Source organism: Aulonocara stuartgranti, assembly GCF_965226115.1.
Source record: "Aulonocara stuartgranti genome assembly, chromosome: 16".
In the NCBI taxonomy this organism is placed as follows: Eukaryota; Metazoa; Chordata; class Actinopteri; order Cichliformes; family Cichlidae; genus Aulonocara; species Aulonocara stuartgranti.
In genome coordinates, this window is record NC_138952.1 from 37,069,167 (window position 1) to 37,093,603 (window position 24,437).

A 24,437-nucleotide genomic window follows, 5' to 3' on the forward strand; every position below is an offset into this window, starting at 1 on the left:
GGCCAGCATACTCACCGGACATGTCACCCATTGAGCATGTTCGGGATGTGCTTGACCGGCGTATACGACAGCATGTACCAGTTCCCACGAATATCCAACAACCTCGCACAGCCATTGAAGTGGAGTGGACCAACATTCCACAGGCCACAATTGACAATCTGATAGACTCCATGCGACGATGTGTTGCACTGCATGAGGCAAATGGTGGTCACACCAGATACTGACCGGTTCTGGGTCCCCAGACCCCCAATAGCGCAAAAAACTGCACATTCCAGGGTGGCCTTTTGTTGTGGGCAGTCTGAGGTACACCTGTGCACTACTCATGATGTCAGATCAGCATCCTGATGTGGCACACCTGTGAGGTGGGATGGATTATCTCAATATAGCAGATGTGCCCACTACCACACATTTGGACTGATTTGTGACCACTGTTTGGGAGGGATGGTTATATTGTGTATCTGGAATGAATTTTAGGTCTCTACGTCCATCCCATGGGGAATGGGAGCAAAAACAAAGGTGTTGCGTTTTGTCGAGGAGGGAAATTATTTTACTGCTATTGTTAAATAATTGTCATTGCATTAATAATATAATCTGCAGCATGGATATTGCATTCCAAGGTTTAAACAGTGTCTCTTTCAGAAAGACTGAGTTGCAGGCTGACAGGAAGTTGTATGTAGAAAGAAGCAGGAAGTTATTTTGAGCCGCAGGCTAAGACGAGGCTTTAACAATGTAACAGATAGCTTTAAGAAGGCCTTAAGCAGTTATGACTATTTTATACACAATGCATATCTGTGCTTATTAAAGAGTTGGAGCTCGGTCAATTAATTGGGGGTCGGAAGCTTTGTTCGGCGCGATGTTCGGACAATCTATTGTGCAAGTGACTTGGAGCCATAGAAGGAATCGCAATACATGCTTACAAAACACTTATATCAGGTCATTTTATATTAAGGTTTTAGTAGAGGTTCTTGATTAAAACATTTATTTAGTAGAAGACATACACATAGTCTCAGTGAGCTTCTGGTCTGGTAAAAGGTCAGAAGTGCAACAGGTAAATTGAGAAAGAGCATTTGAGGACGAGACACAGACAGTAGGTGAAGAGGTGACACAAAGAGCATGTGAGGTCAACACACACACACACACACACACTTTAAGTTAGATTTATTTAGAGGAGAGGTTAGTTATGTTTGGCTGTAACTGCAAAATTGTCTTGGTAAAAGAGGAACCGTTTCTTGGTGTCTCGGCAAGAAAGAGGAACAAGACAAGAACTGAAAGGTAGACAGGAAGGGCTAGCCATGAAAATAGAAGATGATTTTCTAGGTGAAAAGTCATGATGATGTTGATCTGATCTATGTATAAAATGTGTCTGTGACGCATGAAGGGGCGTCAGTAAACAAACCCTGATGCTATAAAATATCTGTTCATGCTTTGATTAAGTCGAAGACTACTTCCTGTCTGCGTACAGAGTTGTCTTCCCACGCGTGTATACATTAAAATCTTCGTTTGACTTCACCCGGCCGGATCGGTGTGGTTATTCTTCGATCACCTCTTGTACCCTTCCTCAATATTGAATCTTAACATTTGGGGGCTTCGTCCGGTTATTGAGGAGGGAGAGTTGGAGGTTTGGACGGAGAAATCCGGGGTCTTGGGTGGTCTGACGGGCAGACATGAATTCCAGTGGTCTAAGTGAGTGGGCATAAGCCGGCTTATCCAAAAGGTAAGGCACTACCTGTTGAATTATTTCCAAAGTGTGCCAAATTGGACATGATAAAATTTAAGTCTACTCACTGAAGTTACTGGTGGATGTCTGTTTTGATTTTGATGAAAATCTCATGAGTTGAAGCAGTTAGAGTTCTGCTAAGAAGAAATGAAAGTAGTTAAGAGTCTGATAAGAAAAGTTTAAATACTGGGTTGAAGTCCCAAAGAAATTGAGTTAGAGTCTCAAGTAGTTTGGTAGGGAATTGGTTATTGTGTTGGTTAGAGTCCAAATTTGGTCATAAGAGTGGACCTGAGCGGTCATTTTGTGAGTTGGAGTCTCCATTTGACCACTAGGTTGCACCTGCTTCAGTTATACACTTGTTTCGGGTGTTGATTGTTGTTTCAAAGTATTATAAATTATTCTAGAACGGCAGTTCGAGTCTGCTAGGAAGCGCAGAGCCCGGAGGTTACGCTCCCTCCTTGTCGTGGACGCGCGACATTGACCTTTCGGCGAAGAGGGTTAGTTCAGTGTGGTTTAGCTGTGGGGTACAGGGCATCCCGGAATTAAGCTAGGAGTTAGAGTCTCCTTACCGTTTGCAACGGTATCTGCGCTTTTTTGGCCAGCAGAAGTGGTCTTCGGGCGTGTAACTTTAACTTAACACTTCGGGGTAAGCCTTGGCTGTGAAATGCCAAAAATAGAGCTTCAGGCAAAGTTTGGGTTGGTTGACGCTTTTAAATTGAGTTAGGGATTTTAGAAATGAGGCCAGAAACAGTTAAAGTCTTGATACTGGTTAATTGATCGCAAAAAACGGTTATGTTAAATTTGTCGAAATTCGATAGGTGTTAAAAGGTTTAAAATCTGTGCAGTTGTAAATATAAGACGTCTCTGTATTAAAAAAGATCTCTGTGGGTCGAGTCAGCAATGCACTGACTGCCTGCTGCTATTCTTAGATGAAGAGTGTGTGTGCATGCAAATGAGGCAGCTGATGCAGAGCGCATGAGAGGACTATGCTTTCGGTTTTGTGTGTCATTCAGCTCTATAACTATTGTTTGCAAATGTGGATAAATGTCTGCAGTTAAAATGCTGGCTTAGTAAATAACAACATTGTAAATATATGAATGGTGACAGCGTTTCAAAATAGAATATAAGAATTGTTTGTGTTTAAAACCAACGTTTAGGTAAAGAAGATTTAAGGTGGATTTGAAGGCATAAACAAAAAATAAAAGGGTTACAGTCTGCAAGGGTTGTTAATTCATGAGCTGACTGGATGCAGAGTAAGTGGAGTGGTCATCCTGAGAGGATTGAATGATGCTCTAACTCTGTGGTCAAGTCAGACATAGGCTTTAAGCAACCATGAGCCACTAATAAGCGTGACAAATTAATGAGTATGTGTAAATTGAACTTGTTAAATAGCTTTGATAGGAGTAACTCAATGAGCACGCAATAAAGTGGACTTTTTAGGGGCAGTTTATCACTGACACCATAAAAAGCAACTTAATTAGTAGTTCAATAACAAATTGTAAAGATAACCTTGGTTATTTGATAAGAGAGAGAAAATTCAGGTTACATATAGTGAATAAATAAGGAAATGTTAATCTCTGCGTCATTCCACACTGAAATTTCAATTGTAGGGGATCATTTGGAGGTGAATTGTGTAGGACACGGGGAGACAGAAGAATCTCCCCATGAGTTTTCAGTGTGCATAGAAATTGAGGAGGCTGAACTGGAAGCCTGCCTGGGTCGTTGTTTTTGTTTATTTGAGGGTCTGCTGGAAGTTTGTGAAAACGACCACCTTGATATGTGGGAGCCTTCTCGGGCAGCGATTTTTTTGTTAAACCTGTGGCAGGCTGTGCAACATGGAGAAAGCTTTGACATAATGTCATAAAGGTGATTTCTTGGTTTTAGACTTATTAGTACGGGACAAGTTGAGGGACCCTTGAGGGTGTGTTGCTGTAAAGTATATAAGGGACGCGCAGTGCCGTTAATGGGTTTAAAATAAATGAAAAAACACTAATCCGAGGAACTATTGGAGAGGTAAGTATACGGAGGTGAGCGCGTTGCGCATAAGGGTTGCTGGTGTCATATATTAACACTTTGAGGGCGAATAATTTTGATTGAGTGTCAACGCTTGAGAACGCGAGGGCAGCGTCTAAAGTGCTGGGTTAAACTTTGTGTATCACCGAGCAGGGGAAGAGGAGCCAGTGGTTGCGAGAACAGCGAGACGAAGACTGAAACCGAAAGTTAAGCGTGTCTGGGTGACCTAGACCAAGAAGGTGGAGTCGACCAACGCCATTGGAAGAGGTAAGTCTGTGTTTCAGAGAATGGCTGACAGCTCGGGTGCGACACCTAGTAGGAAAAGGGGATGCAAACCTCTGAAGGATCAGCTCGAACAGCTTAAGAAAGCTGTTCGCTTGGCTTCCCCTGGAGTATTAAAATCAGCAGAGAAAGAGTGCCAAGCGATGGAGGTTGGGGTAAGTAAACCTATTACATCCCAACAGAAAGGGCTGGGTGATAAAATACCTCTGAGCTTGGTGTTAAAAACTGAAGGAGAAGTGTATGGACAAATGCATGAGGCCCTACGTGCGTCCATAGAGGCATTAACGGCATTGGAGGTTATAAAGCAGAGAGTAATGCAGGGAGGGCCAGAAGAGGAGAATGAAGACCGTGCGACGTCATCAGAAGAAGAAGACGATGAGGAGGACGAAGATGGAGGAGCTGAACCCCAACCAAGTACAAGCCTAATTTTGAGGAAAAGAAGTGTGAAGAGAGACCAAGCACAGAGACAGCCCATATTTAAGAGCTCAAAGGGGAAAGGAAAGTTGAGGAAGAGTAGAAGAGTGAGTTTTGAACAAGGAGCTCCTGACCCTGGTTTAAGTCTGCCTCTAATAGCAGGTCCAAAGAACGAACCAGTTTATCGCGCCTATAAGGTGAGAGATTTGGAAGCATTGGTTAAACAACTTCCACCAATAACCAAGGGAGAACATTGGGAAGGAGAAGAATTAGCGCTGGGCGACTTTCGCGCTTTGGCCGGACGTTGTATGCTGGGTGGTGGGTTAGCAGATGTAGAGCAGATAGCTCAAACAACCAGATATGCAAATGACCTGAAATATCATGAGGTGCAGAGTGACTTAGCAGATGCAGTCCGGGAGAAGGACCCAACTCCTAACTCTGGAGCCATTCCAAAAATTATTTGGGATCCCAAAAACACACCCAGAGAGTGTTTAGCTAAAGCAAAGGAACAATGGTTGTTAGGAACAGGAATACATCCGGGGAAGGAGGGTGAAAGTAGAGCGTGGTGTCGTTCGGCAGTGCTGGCAGGGCTGCCCAATCAGGTTGCAGTTGACTTGGAAAAGAACCCAGATTTTGCCGTTGCAGACTCGGTGCAGTGGGAGAGACATGTGACCCACAGACTTCAGCAGGAACAGGATTTGACGAACAAACAAAAGAAAGAGTTAGATGAAGCACAGGCGCAGCTGCTTAGGCTGCAGCTGGGTGAGGCTCGCGAAAAATATAATGCGAAGAAAAAAGAACCGAAAGAACTAAATAAGACTATAATGGTGGCAAGGCCTCAGCCCGATCCTGTGCCTGACTGGCCAGATCAGGATCCGGGTCTCTACCCTGATGACCGTTGGCCCGCCAATGCACCAAGGCAGCGTCAACCCGTAGGGAATTGGGGGACCGGTGGACCGCAGAGAGGGCGTGGTGGATCCGTGAGGGGAGGACAAAGGGCTCGGAATCCGGGGAATCCTGGCAGTGTGTCTTGGACTGGCTGTTACAGCTGTGGAGCAGAAGGACACTGGTCCCGAGAATGCCCTGAATCGCAGCGAAATTATCAGAGGCGAGGCTATCAACCCCAGGCACGAGGAGGCCCAAGACAAAGAGTTGCATACAGGGGAGCACATCAAGCTCCAAACCCGAATGCAGCACCAGCCCCCAGTACCCAGTAGCCGACTGGGGCTGGGAGGGGGAGCAATACTGATGGAGCCCGGAGAAACTGAACAGCGTGGGGACGGCAGAACCTATGCTGTCAATGATGATGATCCAGCATTGACACAGCTGGGAAAACAGACTTTGAAGCACCAATATGTGGTGTCCTGACAGGTGCCTGGAAAATCTCATGGGCAGGGACCTGCTTGTGAAACTGGGATCACCTTCAAAGACTCAATATCTAGTCCAGAACTCTGAACAACCCACTGCCGAAATCTACTGGGGGAGGCTAGTGGAAGAAGGCATTTTGAGACATTATCAGCTATGGAAACCCTGGGTAATGAGCCTGGCCGTCTATTCCCCCCGCGAGATCCTTTCCACGTTACACTCTTTTATGATAGGGAAGATAATGATATCTATCGGGAACAGTTCCAGTCTGATCTTGAGGGACAGACATGGAATGTGCAAACACATAACATTTATGTTGGACCAGAAGGTGTGGCCGCGGCTGTGAAATTTACTGATGAACAACTGCCTTGGTACAATGTGGGAGAGGATTCAGCCCCTCACATTACATTGGCGGTCCACGAGGGTCATGGGCCAAGAGATCTGGGACCAATGGTCAAGCGGGCGCTGGACAACGCATGCTGGCAAGGCACCCAAATTCCAAATGTCTGGTATGCACCAAAATGTAAAATATATCGCATAACTTGTTTGTCCAACGATGCAGTGATCTTAGAACATAAAGAAATCTCCAGAATACATGGCAGGGAAAGAATGGATCATCCTGATGCAGTAGCTGAGCTCTCAAAATTGCCTGGTACTTTGTGGTCCGCAGGGCCCACAGATGTAGGTCTAGCTAACTGTTCGCCTGTCCTGTTCCGGCTGAAGTCTGACATACCATTTAACAGACCATAATAGAAGCACAAAACTGAAGACCAAAAGTGGTTCACATGTATTGACCTAGCGAATGCATTCTTTTGTCTCCCACTGCACGAGTCACTCAGAGACATTTTCTCATTCACATACAGAGGCCGCAAATTTAGGTACACACGCCTACCACAAGGCTTTGCACTCTCACCAGGAATTTTTAATCAGGTGTTGAAAGAGACATTGTCCCCATGTCAACTGCCAGGGGGCTGTACATTAATAGAGTATGTTGATGATCTTCTTATTGCAGCCCCGTCAGCAGCGGCCTGTACGGCAGCATCGCTCGTGGTGTTGAACAGATTGGCGGAGTGTGGCTTCAAAGTGAGCAAAGAAAAACTGCAGTTGGTCCGGCCAGAGGTAACATTCCTGGGCCGGGTGATCGCACACAGATCAGTGGGGTTAATGAACACACACAGAGACCAAATTCTGACACATCCAAAACCAAGAACTGTGAAGGAGTTGCTTTCCTTTCTTGGCTTGACAGGTTACAGCAGGCAGTTCATTCCGAACTATGCGGGTAAAACGGCCCCTTTAAGGGACCTGATCAAGAAAGTTGGTGTTCGAAATCTGAAGGCTGAATTGCCTTGGACGCCGGACACAGAGACAGCGTTCATTTCACTAAAACAGGATTTGTCAAGAGCCACAGATCTGGCCACACCTAACTATGATGAGGCATTTTATCTTGATGTTTCAGAAACAAAGGGAGTTGTGAATGGTGTGTTGTTTCAGAAAAAAGGGGGAGGTAGGGATGTACTTATGTATGTCAGCATAAGATTAAATTCAACAGAAGCAAGGCATCCCACATGCACACAATACGCAGCAGGAGTAGCAAAGATAATTCAGAAAACAGCACATATAGTGAGGGAACACCCACTGAAAGTGCTTACTACACACAGTGTAGTGGCCTATGTGAACTCACAGGCATTCACAATGACTCCACTGACGCAACAAAGGTTCAGCAAAATTTTAGAGGCGCCAAATCTGATATTCACACATGAAGGAATAAATATGGCAGACCTAATGGGGTCAGGAGAACCACATGACTGTATTAAGAAAGCCCAGGTTGAAGGAAAAATCGAGGGACAACAGTCGGCCCAGAGAGCTGAAGTGATAGCCCTAACTCGAGCCCTGAGGTTGGCTAAAAACATGAGAGTGAACATCTACACTGACTCAGCATATGCGTTTGGAGCAGCTCATGTGGAACTGGCTCAGTGGAAGGGAGCCGGGTTCAGAACGGCCACTAATGCACCCATCTGTCACAAAAAGGCCCTGGAGGACCCAGACGAGGTAAGTATTATAAAATGCAAAGGCCACTCACAAGCAGACAGTATGGTGGCAAGAGGAAATCAGAAAGCTGACGAAGCCGCAAAGGAAGCAGCGGGCTACAAAGGACAGAGACAACTGGTGCAGGTAACCCCAGAAGAGGAGGTTAGCACTAACAGCATGGAAGAAGTTAGACAGGCTCAGGAGGAGACATCCCCAGAGGAAAAGGGGGTGTGGGAAAACAAAGGAGCCTGGCAAGATGGCGGTTTGTGGAGGGGGCCAGATGGGCGTCCCGCTTTAACGGCCAAAATGGCGGAACAAAAGGTGAATGAGGCTCACGGGCTTGGTCACGTGGGAGTGAAACAGATGGAGAGAAATTTGTGCCGATGGTGGCATCCTAATTTGAGAAGGATGATACTGGAAAAGGCCAGAACGTGCCTAATTTGTGGGGCACACAACCCAAAGCCAGCAGTAAAACCTGAAGCTGGTAAGTTTCTCATGCCAGGAAGGCCAGGAGAAGAGGTCGTGATTGATTATACCGACATGATTGATACAGGCCCAGGTGGGGTGAGGTATTTGTTGGTGTGTGTGGATGCTCTGACTGGATGGCCCGAAGCATAGAGAGGATGAACCTAAATTTGAAAAACAAGTTGGCTAAAATTTGTGCGCAGACAGGGCTAAATTGGGTCGCAGCCCTGCCCATTGCTTTGATGACCATAAGATGTTTATGATGATGTTAACTTTGTATTTCAGGTGCAGTTATAACTATTTTATACATATTGCATTTTGTGCTTTTAAAGGAGTTGTGGCTCAAATTTGTCTCTGGAGGGTCACGAGCCTTTGGCTAGCGCTATGATTAGCCAATCTACTGTGAGGATAATATGAGTTCATGAAGGATTGCACACGCTTACAGACACAGAGTTAAGAAACACACATGACAGTATTGATTCCAGGCAAAAGGCCCTAAATTCATTTAGCTTTTAACTGAACTTAAAGAAGGACCAAAGAGGAAGGAAAGCATATATTTTGGTTAAGTCTGATACATTAGAATTAGAAGGTATTGTTACATTAAAGGGAGCAAAATGAAATAAAAAGGTTATACCAAAACAGGTGATAACATAGGAAATGTGAGGTTTTAAAATGAAGTTAGTGTTAACACATAGGAGTTGTTTCAAGGCAGCATTTAGCTATGATGAAATGTATACAGGAGTAATTGCTTATATGCTTAAACTTAATTGATTAAAGTGGTTGTTTTCTTTTGGAGTAGATTAACTTGCAGCAGCGACAACTTGTGCACAGGATGTTGATGATCAGATAAGGGAAAGTAGAGCGAGCAACTGGACGTGAAACCAGCGCTTAAAAGAATTTTAAAGTGATGAGTAACGTTGAAGAGTATACATAAATACAAGTCAATAAGTTAAGAAGATAATTAGGATCAGGCTTTTGATTAAAGAGTCCCAGATAGGATAAGTTAGGGAGATGCAGGAAAGGTGTTTTGTTTCCTTTGCAGAAGATCGATCTCGGCGACCACAGGAGGGGCGAGGATCCTGGAGATCTCGAGGTTCGAGACCACCAGAGAAGGGTCTGCGTGAGGACACAATGTATTGTGACCTCTGGTGTTCCAGAGGTCAAAAGGGGGAGTGTCGAGAAGGGAAATTATTTTACTGCTATTGTTAAATAATTGTCATTGCATTAATAATATAATCTGCAGCATGGATATTGCATTCCAAGGTTTAAACAGTGTCTCTTTCAGAAAGACTGAGTTGCAGGCTGACAGGAAGTTGTATGTAGAAAGAAGCAGGAAGTTATTTTGAGCCGCAGGCTAAGACGAGGCTTTAACAATGTAACAGATAGCTTTAAGAAGGCCTTAAGCAGTTATGACTATTTTATACACAATGCATATCTGTGCTTATTAAAGAGTTGGAGCTCGGTCAATTAATTGGGGGTCGGAAGCTTTGTTCGGCGCAATGTTCGGACAATCTATTGTGCAAGTGACTTGGAGCCATAGAAGGAATCGCAATACATGCTTACAAAACACTTATATCAGGTCATTTTATATTAAGGTTTTAGTAGAGGTTCTTGATTAAAACATTTATTTAGTAGAAGACATACACATAGTCTCAGTGAGCTTCTGGTCTGGTAAAAGGTCAGAAGTGCAACAGGTAAATTGAGAAAGAGCATTTGAGGACGAGACACAGACAGTAGGTGAAGAGGTGACACAAAGAGCATGTGAGGTCAACACACACACACACACACACACTTTAAGTTAGATTTATTTAGAGGAGAGGTTAGTTATGTTTGGCTGTAACTGCAAAATTGTCTTGGTAAAAGAGGAACCGTTTCTTGGTGTCTCGGCAAGAAAGAGGAACAAGACAAGAACTGAAAGGTAGACAGGAAGGGCTAGCCATGAAAATAGAAGATGATTTTCTGGGTGAAAAGTCATGATGATGTTGATCTGATCTATGTATAAAATGTGTCTGTGACGCATGAAGGGGCGTCAGTAAACAAACCCTGATGCTATAAAATATCTGTTCATGCTTTGATTAAGTCGAAGACTACTTCCTGTCTGCGTACAGAGTTGTCTTCCCACGCGTGTATACATTAAAATCTTCGTTTGACTTCACCCGGCCGGATCGGTGTGGTTATTCTTCGATCACCTCTTGTACCCTTCCTCAATATTGAATCTTAACAGTTTATATTTTTGTTGAGTGTAAAAAAAAGCAAACCTGAATTGACATTAAAATAAAAATGTTAAAATTCATTCTGTTTTGCAGTGTGTATCAGTAAGTGACTGGCTGCTCCAGCCAATGAATGATTCACATTCGTATACACGCAGCTAATCAACGTCGTTGACAGACTATGACAGCGTCCTTAGTCGTGTCCAAATTCATCGGCTGCATCCTCCTGAGGACCCGGCCTTCGCGCTCTACGTGGGCCGGATCCCCAGAAGGTCGGGTAGGCTGGAAGTAAATGGCTGTAAAATTGGACGGTCTAGCCTTCAGATTAGCATCACCGCTGTCTCGGTGGAGTTTAATAAACTCGGCCGTCTGCTCCTTGCTATCTAAAATATAACAGGACACTGGCGTAAATTCTCGACCATCTCACACTTCTGTTTAATCAGTTTTCTGTTTGACGTTTATTCAACTGTGTGAAAACCACCCGGGGGTTTGATAAAGTTTTATCTAATCTAATCTAATCTAATCTAATCTAATCTAACAACTTTAATCTCATGAAGAAATAAAACACTGAAAAAAGCCAAACTAACATTTTTAAGTTATCCAAGTGACTTATCTATCATGTTTAACCTGAGTAGCGAAAGACCGCGGTGATCTGAAAACGATGTGCCTGGAGTTTGCCGTTCTTGGCGGCTCTCAGCTAGCTATCGAGCTGATGGGTAACAGATGTCTCCAAAAACATCGGACCACTTTTGTAAATATGCGATATCTTGATAAACCGAGCAGATAGAAGTTTCCACAGCTATATTCTCGCCTGAAAATATGTTAAAAGTTTATTTTGTGACCGAGAAAGATTAATAAGAGTAATATTAAAACTTAGTAGCGGCCGCCATTGTTGGAAACTGGAATTGGCTGGGCCACGCTATGAATTCTGGGATACGGTGGGCCATGAAGGACACAACCGACCCGGGTCTGACATCATCACGTAGAAGTCAGTGCCACAGGTCTGTAAACCTGGGTCCACTGGGATGTGCAAAGGTGCCACGTCCCAGTGGACCCATGTGGAGAAAGAAGGAGAAAGAGTGGCGTGGATAGCAGGCTGACTACAGTTAAGCCAACATGGGGGTTAGCATTCACTGCAGTGTCGAAGAACAAATTTAGCTCACGGGGTGTCCTTACTGCCCTCCACTCCTCTGCTGTTGGATGCCCTGAATCCAGTCTTCTTGCCACTCCACACCTCTCTCGTGCTGTTCTGCTGGAGTTTCTACTCCAGCTTCCTGTAACTGTCCTTAGCCTCTCTGATCTAACCCCCCAGTAACACCTGAACCTTTCTCACTTCCTCTCTATAGCTCTGAAGGCCCTCCTCTTGTCGTTGAGGATGGCTTTGATGCCTTTAGTCACCCATGGCTTGTTATTTGGGTAATAATAGACAGTCTGAGATGGGACAATGGAGTCAGTGCAGGTTATGTAACCACTAAGGCCTCCTTGACCACCAACTAAATGGCCTGGCCTGCATTTGTATAGCGCTTTTCTAGTCCCTAAGGACCCCAAAGCGCTTCACACTACATTCAGTCATCCACCCATTCACACACACATTCACACACTGGCGATGGCAAGCTACATTGTAGCCACAGCTGCCCTGGGGCACACTGACAGAGGCGAGGCTGCCGGACACTGGCACCCCATGTTTGCCTACTGGCACCACGAGTAGGCAAACATGGGGTTAGTATCTTGCCCAAGGATATTTGGCATGCAGCCAGGAGGCAGCCTGGGATCGAACCACCGACCTTCTGATTAGTGGCTGACCTGCTCTGCCACCTGAGCTACAGCCACCCACATACATAACTAATACTAATAGTGGTCAAAGGCTCCCTCTTCACAATAGGCCCACAGCAGGGGGTGAGGTGAATCAGTGGTGTGAGGAAGGAGGAACTGTATGCAACCCTGAAATTAACATACCGAAGGTCAAAAATTCTCTCCCCCCTGGTGGGACAAACCACATACTGTGTTGGCAGTGTAATGTCCAAGTTGACATAGTTGATGTCATTCGAGATAGCAATGAAGGCACGCAGGTGCTGAGTCTGTGACTGGGCTATGGCAGAGAGAATAGTATCAGATGCAGCTGTTGGGATAGCAGAGAGAGGAACATAGACACCAAGACCACATGGGTAAATTCCCAGGGAAAGTCCAACAGCACACAGTTCAATGTGAGGGCCACAAATTCACTCTTTGATTGTTATGTGAGCAGGGTTACACCACCGGTAGTTAACACGAATAGTTAAACCCTCTCCTTTCTCCTTTCTGCTTACCGCCCGTGACACTGTACCTGTTGGCCCGAACAGCGTGGAAGCCATCCACAGATGTGTTGTCATCTTAATAATATCCTGGTGCTTCTATGCATTGGTGAAGCACATCAAGCTACACTCCGAAAGTTCCCGTTGACTCCAGGCTAGCATTGTTAACTCATACGTCTTGTTTGCTAGCCACTGGATATTCCCGATTATAATACATGACAGATATGAATTATAGCTCCTCCTCCTTTAGGCCTCAGGTGTCTCGCCGTCCCCCTCCTTGTCCTCTTCTGTCCCCACTTCTGAATCCACAGTGTATGTCTGTGGGTCTGGTCAACAAGCCGGCTGGCATCAGGGCGATCAGCTGATCTATGGAGACAAAGCATGGAGTGTGTAGCTGCTGCACCGCAGTCCCATTCGGTAATGAAAGCAATAGTTTTGTGGAAACAAGGAGAACAAAAACTCTCTTATCCCACCTATTTGAAAGACAACTGTATAAACAAATAAACAATAATGCTCTAAATAATAAATAATTAGTAAAAGACAAAGAAAAAAGTTAGGAAAGGTTAAAGTATAGGAAAAAAAGAGCAAATGAAACAGGTTGCATGCTGGTTGTTGCAAGCGCACTGACATTGAAGGTCAAGTTACAATACTTAACTAGGGACTCCTGTCCCCCATGGTTGGGTATATTTTTGTGAAGTATGAAGACGATCCATAAAAAAATTGTTGGTAATGTAAAATTTTCACATTTGCAGTGACCTTGATGTTGACTAACACAAAGTTTGAAAGTTATATATTGAAAACTGTAAATGTCAATGCTAGTTAAAGCTAGCTCAAATTGATCATCCGTCTGATCATCCGTGTTTCCACCAAAGATTTGCCTTTGGTTTCCTCAATCTGTTTGTGACGCTTCATGTGGGTCGGTCTTGCAATTAATTTTGGAACCTTGCTCCAAACTGTGGAGGACCACAAGAGCCACGTGCATCCAAATATAGCATTCTGTGCTTAAATAATGAATTGTAGAATAAATTCTGCATTTGTAAATTCATTTTTGAATTCCAATTTAGTAAACTGATTTTTAAAATGCTTTTAAAAAACTTCATTTCCCTTTCCTGTTCGCCCTGGATTTTTTAGCTCATAGCTTCGCCTTGCTAAGCTAAGAAGCGTGTGTGCTCGTACAAAGGCCGTTCAGCCTCAGGATTTACACTCGGCTCGACACAGTTATGTGAAGAATGAAGGGACCCTGCAGCAAAACGGAGAGCGCAACCTCTGACTGAGTGCCTGTTTACTCAGTCTGATCACCTGTTGAAGGTAACGTGCTAGCATGGCTAACGCTAGCATCAACGCACGTAGCCCCGTTATCTTAGCTTATGAAAATATTACCTCCCAGCTGTATGAGCTCGCTACGTGTTTTGTAAGCTGCTGTGCTCTTCACAAATAAAGCTGGAAGCAGCTCAGACTATTAGAACCAGCACTGAGGCCTGTTACATTTATACAGTGTTAGAGCAACGGCTGCAGCCTACAGCCTTTAAACTAGCGATTAAAATGCTGACAGTAAACTCATCAGTCCAGATGTTACCACATTACTTTGCGATACTTAGAGATAAAACAACTCATCATCATCCCACGGTGTGGCTAATTTCAATAGCAGCAGGATTTTTAAAATGAAGGTGTTAATCCAACTCCTAATCCAACTGCTAATCCAACTGCTAATCCAACTGCTAATCCAAATGTTAATCCCTGAGCAAACAGGAAAGGGAAGTGGATTTTGACATGAGAAGTGGAATCACCATTTCATTTTATAAAACTTTTTGAAAATCACTTTATTAAAGTGGAATTCGAAAAAGGTTTTTTAAAATCACTTTATTAAATTGGAATTCAAAAATTAATTTACAAATGCAGAATTTATTCTACAATTCATTATTTAAGCACTGAATGCTTTATTTCGATGTGTGTGGCTCTTGTGGTCCTCCGTACCAAACAGTTGAGGTTTCCAGTTCAAATTAGCACCTCCAGATTCTGATTCTGATTGGTGTCTCCACTGATCATGAGTGAGGTCTATGAGGCACACATAAATAAATGACTGCAGCTACTGAAACAGAAAACAAAAGTAGAGTAAAAGTAGCGAGATCACTCATTGCACTTGCACACTGCTTCTGGTTGAACATTTATCAGAGGATTAAAAAAAAAGACATAAGCATAACCGATTGCACTGAACTACTTGGATAGGACTATCTTTATCTTCTGGATTTGTGGGGTCTGGCTAACTAACTATAATCTATATGTCTTCTTCTCAGTGTGCTGAAAATCTGCTGACTAAAATCCTTTCTCCACTGAGCAATGGGGTAATTCTAGCTGTAACATCATAACTGTAACTGTCCTTCATCTAAGTGGAGACTTTCTGGACATTCTCCTTTATCATTTGATTAGCTTTTCTTAGTTGCTCATGAAGTCTCTTGAGCAACTACCCAGCTATTCAGAGCTCTTTGTGTATCTATGGACATTTCAACCAATAGACTATATTGGTCGATAGGAAACTCTATAGTCGATTGTATTGTAATCTATAGATACACGGACAGTTATTATAGACCTGAAGTAGTTCTTTTATGTCTGAAATACAAGCAGCAGAAATGGACTTCCTCCAAAGGGTGGCTGTGCTCAGAGATAGGGTGAAGAGCTTTGCCATTTGGGAGGAGTTTGGTGTAGAGCCACTATATCTACATCAAAAGCAGCCAGTTAAAGTGGTTCAAACATGTGATGAGAATATCTCTGAGGGGCCTCCCAGGTGAGGTGTTTTGGGCATCTGTTTACAGGAGGAGGACCCAGGGTAGACCCATGATAGAGTGGAGAGATTACATCTCTTGCTTGGCTTGGGAATGGTTTGGTGTCCCCCCCCAGAAGACCTGAAGGAGGTGACTAATGAGAGGTTGGTTTGGGTCTCTACCTCTACCTCCCATTCCATTTTAAATAACCTAGGAACCAAAGTAAGCCTGCATTCTGAAGTCCTCTAATGGAGTTGTTACTCCCCTCGAGTCGTAATAAAGCTCAACTTGTTCCTTGTGTTTTAACTGACATTTATTTCGGACAGGAGGATTCTTCGACATGCCTTAACATGTAATGATGTCCAACCACAGCCGATACAATGCCGTCAGAACTAAAAAGAAATACAAACTTAAATGAATATTCTTAATAAAGCCCCTAAGCATTATATATGGCGAAACATTCCAACAAAACAATCAATAAAATACACATTACACCTCACACTGCGGTAATTGCACTAGAATATCACGCAACACTAGCATATTTACATACAACGAAAATAAACAAAAGAAAACATTTACCTCATTGGCCTCACTCAAAGGGAATAAAACTTTAATCCTTACATCGTGGGGAGGTCCAAAAAAGGCACTCTTTTATTTATCTTACTATTTACTATCTTACTGTGGACGTGCAAACCTCGTGGCTCGTCTCAATTAGCTTGCTGAGTGTGCCAGCCAAAAATACCCTCTTAGCAACAACAGACGGAACTATAGAAAAGGTTCCTATCTAATTGCACAATTAGTAAAAATAACACATTTAAACATATAAATCCAATGAACAAAACATGAATTACTATTGATTTATTTCTTAATATTTCAACTACTAATTGTTTCAACCTTACATATCTAATAAAATGAACTTAAATGCGAGAGTTGCCTATGACGGCAGCTACAGGAGTGATACGAAACTATAAGGTCATTAAGATAAGATGAAACCTGATTATTCAAAACCTTGTATGTGATGATAGTTGTATGATGATTGTATGTGATGAGGATTTTAAAGGAAATTCTAGATTTAACAGGGAGCCAATGTAAAGAAGCCAATTTTGGAGAAATATATTCTTCCTTTCTAGTCCCTGTAAGTATTCTTACTGCAACATTTTGCATTTACTGAAGGGTTTTCAGGTTGTTTTTTTATGAAATCCTTATAATATTGAATTACAGTTGTTCAGCCTAGAAGTAATAAACTAGAAGTAAAAATCTGTGTTATCTGGCATCATGGACAGATAGAGCTGGGTGTCATCTGCATAGCAGTGAAAATGTATGCTATGTCTTCTAATGATGCTGCCTAAGGGAAGCATGTATAATGTAAACAGAATTGGTCCTAGCACTGAACCCTGTGGAACTCCATAATTAACCTGAAGAGGACTCTCCATTTACATGCACAAACTGGAGTCTATTAGATAGATATGATACAAACCACTGCAGTGCAGTACCTGTAATACCTACAGCATGTTCTAATCGTTCTAATAGGATATTATGGTCGACAGTATCGAACGCTGCACTGAGGTCTAGCAGGACAAGCACAGAGATGAGTCCACTGTCAGAGGCCATAAGAAGATCATTTGTAACCTTCACTAAAGCTGTTTCTGTGCTGTGATGAGCTCTGAAACCTGACTGAAACTCTTCAAATAAACCATTCCTCTGCAGATGATCTGTTAGCTGTTTGACAACTACTCTTTCAAGGATGTTTGATATGAAAGGAAGGTTGGAGACCCAGCCAAGAGCGCTGGGTCTAAAGATGGCTCTTTAAGTAAAGGCCGAGTGGGGAAAAACAGTTAAACACATGAACAGGTTGGTGGTGTACCTGGGGCTTCTGTTTGGGACTATGCTTCCTCCTCACCATCATTTCTGACATCATCATCTAGTATTTTGAAACCAGATATGATGAGTGAACAGAAGACTTGTCTAAGAAACTGACAAATGCTGCCTATCAGTCACACAAAGCATACCATGCATTAGTGTTCTTACGGACATAAATTAGTACAATTGTTTACAATTGTACTCCGGCTTCCTCCCACCGTCCAAAGACATCCAGCTTGTGGGGATAGGTTAATTGGATAATCCAAATTGTCACTAGGTGTGAATGTGCGAATGAATGTGAGTATGAATGGTTGTCTGTCCCTGTGTGTTGGCCCTGCGACAGACTGGCGACCTGTCCAGGGTGTACCCCGCCTCTCGCCCTATGACAGCTGGGATAGGCTCCAGCGCCCCCCGCGACCCTGAAAAGGACAAGCGGAAGCGAATGGATGGATGGATGGATGTTTACAAAATTAGCATCAAGTTATAAAAGGTAACATCTGAAAATAGGCTATTATTAGCTAAGACTGCTGGGTCTAGAGATGCTTTTTAAATAGTGGTTTAGTTACCAGAGATGGGCAGCTTTAATCCGATTACTTTTTTCAAGTAACGAGTAAAGTAAGGGATTACTATTGCAAAAACGGGTAATTAGATTACCGTTACTTTCCCGTAGGAACGCTGCCTTACTGCGTTACTCAAACTGTGATTTTTTTGCGAGAATGTCTCATGACAGTGACGTAAGCGAGTGCAACGTTAGTGACAACAGCTGTGTGCAGATCAACAATGGATCACATATCGAGTGCAGGAGAGAGTATGAGCGTGCAGCGTTTAAAGCGTGGAAGTACTGACCTTACTTTGAGTTTTATTCCATAAAAAGTGACAAAAACATTAGCGTCCATCGTGTGTGGGAAGAAAACTTCTTTTTACAGCGAAAAAAACCCCTAAACTTCCAACAAGCACCGAGTAGCTACGACGTGATGGGAAACTCACAGAGAAACTCGCGGATTCTTCCACTGACCGCGGCACACCTGCACCAGGGTAAACCTCCGCCTGCCCCACTCCTGCTTTACAGGTGAAAATAGAGCAACAGGACCGCTGAGTCTTTGACTTTATTTATTTTCTGCTGTGTTTTACTTGCATCTGAAAGACTGAGTGTAAACACAAAAAATATATATATATTTATATTTTATGTGCTGGAATGTGCAGAAAATAAGTTTAAATGTTAAACTAATTTCTTCCAGTCAGAGAATGTTGCATATAATTTAATTTTTGCTTGATGCATGAAGTTAAAAGATTAAAACTAATAAAACAAGTTTTAAAAAGAGACTTTTCCATTTGATTACATTTATATGATGGATTATGCAGAAAAAGTAGAATTAGGCTGAAAGATCTATCGCTTTATCACCTCTTCAGGTTGTAAATCGTGTTTTTAAAAGTAACTAAGTAATTAATTACTTTTGAAATTAAGTACTCAGTAAAGTAACGGGATTACTTTTTTGGGGAAGTAATCAGTAATTAATTACTGATTACTTTTTTCAAGTAACTTGACCAACAGTGTTAGTTACTGCCACCTGTGGTACATAGCTGATCAACCTAAAGCCTGACCTGTTGCTGGCAGATGTTTTGCAATGTTTATTCAACATCTGTAACTCCCGTAAGTCCTGAATCATTTGATGAATTGAAAGAAGTTTGTCTTTTCAGTGATAATAGGGTCCTTATAGTAACTCCAGGCAGCAGCACCGTGAAGACTGCGATTGGCTGAGAGAAGAAAACAGACATTTTATTGGGCATTTGGATCATTTTTACAGTGTTTTTTTCATTGTTTTGTTTTGCTTACCACTGAAAAAGCACAGACCTAATGCTTCCAGGAACCACTGGAATTTTTCGATTGTGCCAATGGTCCACGAGTTATGGTAGTTTGACCTAAAACCATTGGTTTTAATGGGTTAATAGAGGTTGATTGACCGTATTTAAGATTGAAATATTACTCAATGGTAGGCTTTCCTTGAGCTAAATAAATATCAATGGTATTGGAAGTTAGAATAGAATTAGAATAGAATTCAACTTTATTGTCATTGCACATGTCACAGGTACAAGGTGTCAGCCGGTGATCAGCTGTGATCAGCTGATCACGGGGCCGGGGTTAAAAGAGAGACGCCACCCACCTGTTCGCCGCTCAGACATCATTCTCTTCGTGTCAGGAGCTCCGAAACTCTGCCGACGTCAGTCTCCGCCTGATTCAGCAACCGTGAGTGTTTTTCCCTTCAATCCTTTTTCTCTTCCCGGCTCCGCTCGCTCTCTGTCTGTAACGACAGTTCCGAAGCCACGCTTCGTGCACTGATCGTTACTAGAATAACTGCGTGTCTGCTCCAAACCCACCGCTAGCCGTAGCCGCGCTTGGGTCTAGTCAGCACGCTACACAGGCACGCCGAGCTACTGTGCGTAGCTCGCCCCGCCGTGACAGGATGTCTGAGCCCGCTATAGACCCAGCGGAATTCGAACGGCTGAAAGCCGAAGTTCTATATCTTCACGGTGTGGTAGATCCGATGTGCACAAAAGTGGAGTCCCTCACCGAAACTGCCCTCCAACTTTCCACTTCCGTCACCTCGCTGCAACGTCAGCCAGCGCCGGTGAGCGCGGAACCCCGGATCGGACTACCAGACAAGTGGAACGGAGTTGATGGCCGGCCTGATGGGTTGCTTGCCACTTTAGACATGCTGTTCGAGTGTCAGCCCACTAAATACGCCACCGCCCGTGCAAAGGTTGCACTGCTAACCTCTCTCTTGTCTGGCCAGGCTCAGGAATGGGCCGCGGCTCTCTACTACAATAAATCGGCAGCTTGCAATGACTATGCCCTGTTTGTGGAGGAATTAAAGAAGACGTTTGTTCCCCCGAGCAGCGAAGTGGAAGTGGAGTCACAGCTGCTTCATCTACGCCAGGGCAGCTGACCCGTCTGTCACTTTGCCTCTCAATTCCGCACCCTGGCCGCTAAGCTACAGTGGGGAGACGCTTCTCTGCGCTCTATTTTTCTGGAGGGACTGGCTGACTACATCCGAGACGAGATGACCGGCCGTGAGGCCCCTAAAACCCTGGATGAGGCCGTGGACCTCGCGCTGAAGATTGACCAACGTGTGATGTCGCGGCCTCGCCATACCCCTCGGGCCTTCAAACCCTTCCAGCCTCAGAGGACCACGTCTTCGCGACCTCCTCCCCCCTCTGATGGAGCCACGGCTAGCCCAAGCAGCACATCCAGCGAGGAGCCCATGCAGCTGGGTGGACTCCCCAAAGAGGAGAAAGAGAGACGCTGGCGTGAGGGCCTCTGCGCCTACTGTGGATCAGCTCGACACCGTCGTCCCCAGTGCCCGCTACGGCCGGGAAACGACGACGCCAGGTAGACTGCGGGGATGTCCCGCCTGGCCCTTCCCACTCCTCTGACCCCTCTCGTTTTTTGTTACTGGTAACTTTTCACCTGAAACACCAACGGCTCTCATCTGAAGCCCCTGGACACCGGAGCCGCTGAGAACTTCATCGATCAAAAACTGGCCTCTCGGCTTCGCATTCCGTTGACTTCCGTCGACCGATTCCTCCCGGTGACCTCAGTAGACGGGCGACCACTCCAACCCTACCCGATCCAGTTCCAGACCCAGCCAATCCACATGTCTGTCGGGGATCATCAGGAGGAGATCCGGTTTTTAGTAGTCACTTCCTCTCCTCTCATCCTCGGATACCCCTGGTTCCGTCAACATGACCCCCACGTCTCCTGGTCTTCCTGCCAGATCCTGGACTGGGGTCCCCAGTGTTCACGCCGCTGCCTTCTCTTCCGGACTGGAAAGGACTCAAAGTCAGAAGAGGCGTCACCCCGGAGCCCATTGATCTGGATAAGATCCCTCCGGCTTACCATGACCTATCTGAGGTCTTCAGTAAGAGGCAAGCCTCTGCTCTCCCTCCTCATCGCTCCTACGACATGGCCATCGAGCTCCTCCCGGGAGCGGTCCCTCCTCGTGGTCGCCTGTTCTCGCTGTCACCCGCAGAGAACAAAGTCATGGAGGAGTACGTCGCTGAGGCTCTCCAACAGGGCTTCATTCGCCCTTCTACCTCCCCGGCAGCTGCGGGATTCTTCTTTGTCAAGAAGAAAGACGGCGGGCTTCGCCCCTGTATAGACTACTGGGGCTTGAATAAAATCACTGTTAAGAACCGCCATCCTCTTCCTCTGCTATCCACCGCACTCGATTCCCTCTCCCAGGCCTGCATCTTCACCAAACTAGACCTACGCAGCGCCTACAATTTGGTGCGGATTAGGGAAGGGGACGAATGGAAGACGGCCTTCATCACCCCTAACGGACACTGGGAGTATCTGGTGATGCCCTTCGGCCTCTGCAACAGCCCTGCTGTCTTCCAACATCTGATCAACGATGTCTTGCGGGACATGCTGGGCCAGTGGGTGTTTGCCTATCTGGATGACATCTTGATCTACTCCCGCACCGAAGTGGACCATATTCGCCATGTGCGGGCCGTGCTGAGCAGGCTGCTCGAGTACCAGCTGTTCTGCAAACTGGAGAAGTGTGCCTTCCATTAGCGGTCCACCACCTTCCTGGGCTTCACCATCTCCTCCAATGGCCTGACCATGGACCCGCAAAAGGTCCAAGCCATGACCCAGTGGCCTCAGCCCTCCAGCCTTAAGCAGCTACAGAGCTTCCTGGGCTTTGCCAATTTCTATCTGCGCTTTATCCGCAATTTCAGCACCATTGTCGCCCCACTGACATCCCTCACCAAACCAGCTAACCTGCCCAAGCCCTTCTGCCTCCCCCCTGGTGCGAAACAGGCATTCCGAGACCTTATCCGCCGGTTTGCTACGGCTCCCGTCCTGCTCCACCCTGATCCTGCCGGAGATTTTGTGGTGGAGGTGGATGCCTCCGATGTTGGCGCTGGTGCCGTCCTCTCTCAACACGGCCCGGATGGGAAACTTCACCCGTGCTGCTATTTCTCGAGGAAATTCTATGACACGCAGCGACAGTACGGTGTCGGCGACCGGGAACTCCTGGCCATCAAGTGGGCCTTGGAAGAGTGGCGGCATTGGCTCCTGGGAGCGAAAGAACCGTTTCTGATCTGGGCTGATCACCAGAACCTGATCCATATTCGTTCTGCCAAGCAGCTCAACCCAAGGCAGGCCCGTTGGGCCTTGTTCTTCGAGCCTTACAACTTCCACCTCGCCTACCGCCCTGGCTCCAAGAACACCAAGGCGGACGCTCTCTCCAGGCAGCTCGCCCAGGACGGCCTCACGTCAGACCCTGGACCTATCCTACCGTCTCATTGTTTCGCTGCCCCCCTTCGATGGCCCTTGGAGGACTATCCGGGATGCCCTGACCGCCGAACCGCCTCCGCCTGACACCCCGGCTGGGAGGCTCTATGTACCATCCCGGTGCCGTCAGGAGGCGTTGCTCTGGGCTCACTCCTCCCCGCTCTCTGGTCACCCAGGGCCCGACAGGACCCTCCAGCTCCTCCATCGTGCCTTCTGGTGGCCCTCCATGACTCGGGACGTCCATGACTTCGTTTCCGCCTGTGACACCTGTGCTCGGGCCAAGTCCTCCACCCAGCCGCCCGCTGGCGACCTTCGCCCTCTCCCTATGCCGAGACGTCCCTGGTCCCATGTCGGTCTTGACTTTGTTACCGGCCTCCCATCTGTGGACGGTCTTGACACCATCCTCACCTTTGTGGACCGGTTTTCTAAGGCGGTGCACCTGGTCGCCCTGGCCGGCCTCCCCTCCACCAAACGGACGGCCGAGCTCCTCCTGGACCATGTCGTCCGGCTTCACGGATTCCCCAAGGACATAGTCTCCGATCGGGGGCCCCAGTTCACCGCCAGGTTCTGGAAAGCCTTTTGCCGCCTGATTGGAGCGTCTCCCAGCCTCTCGTCCGGCTATCACCCTCAGACCAATGGGCAGGTTGAACGGACCAATCAACAGTTGGGGCGCTTCTTACGGTGCTTCGTCTCCGCCCAACCGTCGCTTTGGCCTCGTTACCTGGTGTGGGCTGAGTTGTCTCATAACCTTCACGTCTCTTCCGCCACCGGTCTCTCGCCCTTTGAGGTCTGTCATGGTTTTCATCCTCCTATCTTCAGCCATCAGGAAGCGGGGGTCGACGTGCCTGCTGCTGAACGGATGGTCCGCCGCTGTCGTCAGGCCTGGATCAAGGCGCGGGCTGCCATTACCCGGGCCAACGCTCTGTACACCCGGCAGCATCATCGCCGCCACCGCCCGGGTCACCCCTTCCAGCCGGGGGACCGCGTCTGGCTCTCCACAAAGCACCTGCGGCTGCGCGGTGAGTCCAAAAAGCTCACTCCCCGGTTCATCGGCCCGTACGAAGTCACTGCCCGGCTCAACCCCGTGGCTTACCGTCTCCGGCTTCCGCCCGCCATGAAGGTCCATCCGGTTTTCCACGTCTCGCAGCTTAAGCGGCGCGTCACTTCCTCGCTGGCGCCCCCCTCCCGGGCCCCGCCCCCGCCCGGGATCGTCGATGGGGGTCCTGTCTACACTGTCCGACGGATCTTGGACTCCCGTCCCCGGGGCCGGGGGGTCCAGTATTTGGTGGACTGGGCTGGCTACGGCCCTGATGAGCGCTCCTGGGTGCCGTCCCGCTTCATCTTGGATCCTTCCCTCATCTCGGATTTCCGTCGCCGCCGTCCTGGCCCGTCGGGTGCCGGTCCTCGGGGGGTGGGGGGGGGGGGGTCCTGTCAGCCGGTGATCAGCTGTGATCAGCTGATCACGGGGCCGGGGTTAAAAGAGAGACGCCACCCACCTGTTCGCCGCTCAGACATCATTCACTTCGTGTCAGGAGCTCCGAAACTCTGCTGACGTCAGTCTCCGCCTGATTCAGCAACCGTGAGTGTTTTTCCCTTCAATCCTTTTTCTCTTCCCGGCTCCGCTCGCTCTCTGTCTGTAACGACAGTTCCGAAGCCATGCTTCGTGCACTGATCGTTACTAGAATAACTGCGTGTCTGCTCCAAACCCACCGCTAGCCGTAGCCGCGCTTGGGTCTA

The 24,437-nt window shown here is 46.3% G+C and overlaps 1 protein-coding gene and 2 long non-coding RNA genes across 3 annotated transcripts; all 3 read left to right on the forward strand.

Moving 5' to 3' along the window:
- The first annotated feature begins 534 nt into the window (after positions 1-534).
- LOC309690354 lies at positions 535-4,152 on the forward strand. Its single transcript, XR_014271715.1, has 3 exons — positions 535-1,048; positions 1,100-1,115; positions 3,884-4,152. It is a non-coding gene; the product is annotated as an uncharacterized lncRNA (long non-coding RNA).
- A 56-nt stretch (positions 4,153-4,208) lies between these two features.
- On the forward strand, positions 4,209-8,437 carry LOC309690420 (uncharacterized protein; the record flags this gene model as incomplete). The annotated part of the gene is made up of 2 exons (XM_082507453.1): positions 4,209-5,553; positions 7,820-8,437. Exons 1-2 carry the CDS (start codon positions 4,261-4,263, stop codon positions 8,435-8,437), a joined length of 1,911 nt encoding a protein of 636 aa, XP_082363579.1. The 5' UTR covers positions 4,209-4,260.
- Positions 8,438-8,444: 7 nt separating this feature from the next.
- Positions 8,445-10,439, forward strand: LOC309690355. The gene is made up of 2 exons (XR_014271716.1): positions 8,445-9,978; positions 10,030-10,439. It is a non-coding gene; the product is annotated as an uncharacterized lncRNA (long non-coding RNA).
- Positions 10,440-24,437: the final 13,998 nt, after the last annotated feature.